Source organism: Phoenix dactylifera, chromosome 15, assembly GCF_051530095.1.
Source record: "Phoenix dactylifera cultivar Ajwa chromosome 15, Ajwa_hap1_PhDact_Kaust_v1.1, whole genome shotgun sequence".
Taxonomy (NCBI): domain Eukaryota; kingdom Viridiplantae; phylum Streptophyta; class Magnoliopsida; order Arecales; family Arecaceae; genus Phoenix; species Phoenix dactylifera.
The window spans coordinates 22,521,809-22,528,344 of NC_143204.1; the positions used below are offsets into that span (position 1 = coordinate 22,521,809).

The window sequence follows — 6,536 nt, forward strand, 5'->3', positions numbered from 1 at the left end:
CTTCTGGGGGACACTCTCTCTTCTGCTGCTCGGCTGGTGTGTGGGCTCTGCTGGTGACGGGGTGCAAATCCCGCATCAGATGGCGCTAGAAGGAGGGCCTCGGCCCTCCGCCTATCCAGCAAGGAGCCGACCCGGGCACAGGACCTCCCCGCTGGGGGGGCTATGTTACGGGGGGTTCCTCGAATTTAGTCCCACATCGGCCGTGTAGCGGGAAGGTCTGTGCCATATAATGGGGGGCTCAATCACCCTTCCCCTAAGGAGGCGCCTTTTGTGGGGCAAAACCGTGAGGCGCCGTGAGGAGGGCTCCGGGTACGCTCGACCCCCGAATCGGACCCAAAGCGGACAATACCTTCTGGGGAACACTCTCTCTTCTGCTATTCGGCTGGTGTGTGGGCTCTGCTGGTGACGGGGTGCAAATCCCGCGTCACATGCAATGCATAAATATAAACATAACCAAATATAAGCATGCAACCGATACCCACTGCCAGCCTTCCATCAACTAACTACCTCTTTCTGTCGTTGACCTGGTCAACTGCGTTAACCTGTGTCCAACTCCGGCCCTTCCTCCGGCCTCCGTGTTTCTACCAGTTCTTCGATACCTAGCTCCTGTTCAATTCGTTCGCCACCTTTTCTCCCCCCCCCCCCCCCCCCCCCCCCCCCCCCCCCCCCCCCCATCAAACACCTCCAACCATAAAATAAACTAAAAAAATAACAAAAAAACAGTGGGAAAGCCTCTCGTATCCAGAACCAAAAACCCCCCGGAGAAAAACGAGAGGAGGACATTGCATACGTAAGGTGAGAACGGAGAAAAAGAGAGGACAGAAAGAGGGAGGGCAACAAGGCCAAAGAATCTAGGGAGTGAGAGAGAAAAGGATTGCAGGGATTCTTTGAACAGCGGCACAGATGACCGCTGTTCTACCCTTGGTCTGTTTCCTCTTCCTCATCGCCATATCCTGCCCCTCCGCCGCTGCCCAGGAGGTGGTGGCGGAGGGGAAGGCTCCGACGTCGGACTTGTTGGCCCTCCTCCAACTCAAAGACTCGTTCGCAAATGCCGGGGGCCTCTCCTCGTGGTCGGCCAACGGCAGCCTCCCATGCAAGTGGACCGGCGTCTTCTGCACTAACAATGTCGTCATCGGCCTAAACCTCGCCAACCTTGGACTCTCCGGCAAAATCGACATTGACGCCCTGGCCCCGTTGAAGGGCCTCCGAGCCATCAACTTCAACAACAACTCCTTCTCTGGCCCCCTTCCCGCTGCCCTCTCCCGCCTCGGAGCCCTCAAATCCATCTACCTCGCTGGCAACAAGTTCTCCGGCTCCATCCCGTCCGACCTCTTTGCCTCCATGAGCCACCTCAAGAAGCTTTGGCTCGACCACAACGATTTCTCCGGCCCGGTCCCCTCCTCGCTCGCCAACCTAGCCTATCTCATGGAGCTCCTTCTCGATGACAACGCCTTCGAGGGTGCAATCCCCGACTTCTCCTCCAAAGCTCTTAAGACCTTCAACGCTGCGAACAACAAACTCTCTGGCCCCATTCCCGCCTCCCTCGCCCACTTCGACGCCGCCGCCTTCCAAGGCAATACCGCCCTCTGCGGCGCCCCACTCAGTTCCACCCCATGCAGCACCACCCCGCCGACAACGACGACGCCAGCGTCGTCGGAAAAGGAATCCGGGTCCGGCAAGATGGCGGTCATTTTGGTCATTGCCGCCTTGCTGCTCTTCGCGCTGGTCTCCGCATTACTGATAATTCGGCAGCGGCAGCGGGACAAGGAGTCGAACACGCTCGGCGCTGACGTTGCCGAGGCTGAGGCCGTGGAGGCGGCCAACCCGGTCCCGGTCTCCTCGGAGTCGAGCCACAAGCAAAAGTCGGTCGGGTCGAGCCACAAACCGTCCGGCTCGAGCAGATCCGGTTCAGCGCTAGCCGGGGGCGCCGGAGCCGGCGGAAGCGCGGGGGAGCTGGTGATGGTCAACGAGGAGAAGGGCGTCTTTGGTCTCGCCGATTTAATGAAGGCCTCCGCCGAGGTACTCGGCAACGGCGGTCTCGGGTCGACCTACAAGGCCGTCATGGCCAGCGGCCTCGCCGTCGCTGTTAAGCGCATGCGCGAAATGAACCGTGTCGGGAAGGACGCTTTCGAAGAGCAAATCCGGCTGCTCGGAAGACTCCGGCACCCCAACGTCCTAACGCCGTTAGCCTTCCATTACCGGAAAGAGGAGAAGCTCGTGGCCAGCGAGTACGTCCCGAAGGGCAGCCTTGCATTTATCCTTCATGGTATGTAGTACGTGTCAAGAAATAATTTGTTTAACATCCTGTTTGGTGTTTAATTAAATATTTTTATTATATTATAAGGGGATCGCGGCCCGGATCACATGGCGTTGGATTGGCCGACGAGGCTAAAGATCATACGAGGAATCGCGCGAGGAATGGCGTACCTCCACGGCGAGCTGGCTGCGCTCGACGTGCCCCATGGGAATCTTAAGTCCGGGAACGTCCTCCTCGGCCCCGACTTCGAGCCGCTGCTCGTCGACTATGGTTTCCTTGGGTTGGTCACCCAGTCGCAAGCGTCGCATGTCATGTTCGCGTACAAGTCTCCTGAGACCCTGCAAGACCGCCATGTGTCTCCGAAATCAGACGTGTATTGCCTTGGGGTGGTGATACTGGAGGTTCTCACCGGGAAATTCCCGTCGCAGTATTTGAACAACACGAAGGGCGGGACGGACGTGGTGCAGTGGACGGCGTCGGCGATCGCGGAGAACCGGGAGGCCGAATTGCTGGACCCGGAGATCACGGGAGGGGACAAGGCCTCGGAGCCGGTGATGGTGCGGCTCCTGCAGCTCGGCGCGGCGTGCGCCGACGTGGATCCAGACGAAAGGCCCAATATGAAGGAGGTGGTCCAGTTCATCGAGGAGATAGCCGTCGGGCCGTTCGGGCCGCTGCCGTCGCTGAAGAACAGCCACGCCGACGTGGCGCTGAGCGCACCGGAGCCGGCGCCAGAGGGCGCGGGGAGTGGGGAGAGTGCCGGCGAACGGCTGACCGGCGATAACTTGCCCTTTCACGGCGCACGATGACAGGGCGAAATGACGAAATAGCCCTATCACTTCGGGGGCCGGGGGCAAGGAAGCCGCAGATTGAGCGCATTTTTGGGAGGATGGACACAGAAGAGTGGTGGGTGGGATTGCAATTATATGAATGGATGGGGAGTTTATTAGTATGCTAATATGGTTGAGGGTCATATGTATTGTGCAATGATATCCTACACTATATGCACCAATGTAACTATACATCATATGCCAATTACTTTTCATAATCGAAAAAATTATTGTATGTACTGCATGCATGACCTTGCTGATGCACGCGATCAGTTGTACAGATGTATTGCAGTCAGCTCATCATCGAGATGAGCGCGAGATGAACAAAATCCCTGCTAATACGTCTCTTGATAGATGGCATGCATCAGTATGGATATCCATAGTGCATACAATAATTTCTCTTTATGACGGCCATGTCTATGTATATATGCATACGCAAAAATGTGATTGTTATGCGCAATGCTAACCGTCTCATCTTTTTGTTGTGAGCTTCGTTCTTTTTTTTTTTTGGTACATTAGCAGCTCACATACAACAAGTGTGAGTACAGCCAGTGCCGGCTCGAGCCTTAGGCGACCGAGGCGGTCGCCTAAGGCCCCCGGCCCAGGGAAGGCCCCCACGGGCCACCACCCACTTGTTTTTTTTTTTTTTATTCCAGCTCAGGGCTATCACGGAGGGGACTGGCTATGCCTATGGCTATGGGCTATCAGCTATGGAGGGAGTGGCCGAGTGGCGGAGTGGGCAGCGGGTTTGGGCGGCGGCGACGCGACGTAAAACGGTGAAAGGCTGAGGCCGACTGCGGCGACTGGCGACGGGCGACGGGCGATGGCGTGGTCGATGGTCGAGCGGTCGAGTCGTCGACACTCGACAAGCAACGGGCAAGTGGGCAACGGCTTTTTCCTCCCCGGCTCCCCCCTTCTCTCCGACAGTCCGACTCTCCCCTTCTCTGCCTTTTTAATGCCGGAACCTTCTCCGGTTCTCGGCACTCGGTCTCGGCACTCGGCAGGGCAGATCGGCTATTCGGCTTGCAAAACCCTCTCTAGCTCTCTGCTCTCCTCGCCGACGTCCGGTCCATTGTGCGTCCGTGCAGAGTCCCGTGACTTCCGTCCTCTCCTCGGCGTCCAGCGTCCTCGCCGACTCCGAGTCGCCGTCCTCGGCTCCTCCGACATCCGACTCCACGGCGACCGAGGGCCGAGGCGGTGAGGCCTCAGTCCCATCCTCTTCTCGCCGACGTCGCCGACTCGCCGTCCTCGGCCTCCCGTGAGGCTGTGACCGGCGCCGGCGGTGGCCCCGTCCTCTCCTCAGACCTCAGCTCCTCCGCCGCTCCGGCCGGCGGCCTCCTCGTCCTCGGGGTTCCCGGTTCCCAAATCCCAAGTCCCGACGGCCGACGGACCCGACACCCGACCTCCTCCCACTCCCAGGCTCCCAGTCCCACGGTCCCACCGGGCCACCTCCCGAGGTTCGGCTGTTCCCAAATCCCAGTTCCCACTGTGGCACTGTGCCACTGTCTACAGTCCACTGATCCCGATTCCCCAATCCCACTGAGGTGAGTAAGTAACTGTAGTATGTAGTTACTTAGTTTATTAATTATTTTTTGGTTTAATTAAATTATATTTAGTTAAGTAATTAATTTAAAATTTGTTATTTTTTGGTTCAATTTGTAGATTGGTTGTGACTTCACTACTTCAGCGGTTCGGTACTATTCGGCCTCTTCTCGCTGTCGAGTTCGGAACTATTCCACCTCTTCTCGACACAATTAAGTTCGGCACTACTTGTCGGGACCCGAGTTTGTTTTTCTTGACACAATTAAGTTTTATCATTTTTAACTTTTTATATTTTGATTTGTTTGTGGTGGTTTTTTAATTGCTTAGTTTGATAATATTATTTATAGATTAAAATGTCTAATAGAAAATATGACTGTGGGTATGAAAAACTCAAAAAAAAAAGAAAAATCGATAAACTCATTCAATCTCAAAAAGGAGCTCTAGATAGATTTGTTGTTACAAACAAACATAACACTACATCAAATTCAACTCAAGAATTAGCAATAGAACAGGCACCCGAAATAGAGTTAAAAAATGAGATTGCCAGTGAAACAATATCTAGTGAAGAACACAATGGAGAATCAGATGGAGATAGGATAAACAAGGAAAAAGATTGTAAAACTAGTTCTATTCCTACAAATTTATATGATCCTGGTCAATGGAAAATAATTGATACAAAATTTAGAGATCTAATAGTGGAAAGAGGTCCAATTAGGAAAGATTAAATGGATTAGCTATATTATCGATTGAAAATAGTATTTTAATGGATCTTGAGTATAAAAGTTTAATTAGTAATTTTGCTTCTCAAAAAGCTAGGCGAATTATTTTTAAATAAAAATTTTAAAATATTTTTATACTTATTAAAAAAATTATTATTTAAATAATAATAAAAAAGGCCCCTTCTAATGAGTTCGCCTAAGGCCCCCAAATGTATTGGGCCGCCCCTGAGTACAGCCTAAAGAGTCAGACAATAAAATACACTGCAATGGAGCTAAAACAGAAGTATGGTTCTCCCAGATAAAACTCTCAGAATGATGAGCAACATAGGACGCTACCTAATCTGCTGCACTGTTGGCCTCTCTGAACATATTTATAGCCCGAGAGGTGCCACATTCGCTTAAGAGACGACGAATGTCATAGAGCAATCCCATCCCCTTGACAATACTCCCGAGACCTTGGATCCCTTCGATTACTGTTGCGAAGTCTCCCTCGAGGATAGTACAGTCTGTCCTCAACACCATTTTTGCATAGGAAACTCCCTCCCAGGCAGCTCTGATCCTAGCACTAGTGACAGACTAATCGAAGATCCACCGTCCTCCGACTGTCACGATTCTAGCTTGCTGATCCCTGATAACAAAATCGATGACGCAACAACTATTCTTCTTAACACTACCGTCGAAATTTACCTTAAAAAAACTAGAGGATGAGGGCTCCCAAAAGATAAGTATAATTTTGGATGCTGCTAGAGCAGAATGAGAGCCTCAGATTTTTCTAGCCAAACTAAAGGATGACAACGAGCTCCGCCGCATGAATCCAAGCCAAATAAAAGAGATGAGCTGTTTGGTAGTACAAGGCCAAGTGTCGTGGACTATAATTTCTCATTCCTCGGATCATGTTGAAATCACCACTTATCCTGATAGGATGAGATAAATTTATTTATATATTTTATATTTTTTTATAATTTTTCTTACATGTGGGCCAGACTTTTCTTTTAATGGGTGAGCTCAACATGTGAATTTTTTTAATAATAGGGTTAAAGAGTGTGGAGACATGGTTCAAACTTAAGACCCCTGCTCTGATATCATGTTGAAATCACCACTTATCCTAAAAGCTTAAGTTGATAGGATGAGATAAATTTATTTATATATTTTATATGTTTTTACAGGTCCAGTGTAAAACTGAACGAGGGA

The 6,536-nt window shown here is 51.7% G+C and overlaps 1 protein-coding gene and 1 long non-coding RNA gene across 2 annotated transcripts; both read left to right on the forward strand.

The window, feature by feature from the left end:
* Positions 1-903: 903 nt before the first annotated feature.
* On the forward strand, positions 904-3,139 carry LOC103716317 (pollen receptor-like kinase 3). The gene is made up of 2 exons (XM_008804268.6): positions 904-2,266; positions 2,345-3,139. Exons 1-2 carry the CDS (start codon positions 904-906, stop codon positions 3,061-3,063), a joined length of 2,082 nt encoding a protein of 693 aa, XP_008802490.4. The 3' UTR covers positions 3,064-3,139.
* Positions 3,140-3,638: 499 nt separating this feature from the next.
* LOC149751267 (uncharacterized) lies at positions 3,639-5,230 on the forward strand. The gene is made up of 2 exons (XR_016398586.1): positions 3,639-4,628; positions 4,747-5,230. It is a non-coding gene; the product is annotated as an uncharacterized LOC149751267 (long non-coding RNA).
* The last annotated feature ends 1,306 nt before the right edge of the window (positions 5,231-6,536 follow it).

Excerpts from the sequence above, each read along its gene's own strand:
- LOC103716317 (XM_008804268.6), top strand. The coding sequence starts at position 904 with ATGACCGCTGTTCTACCCTTGGTCTGTTTCCTCTTCCTCATCGCCATA. Across the intron at positions 2,267-2,344 it reads CCTTGCATTTATCCTTCATG|GGGATCGCGGCCCGGATCAC; the intron begins GTATGTAGTACG and ends TTATATTATAAG.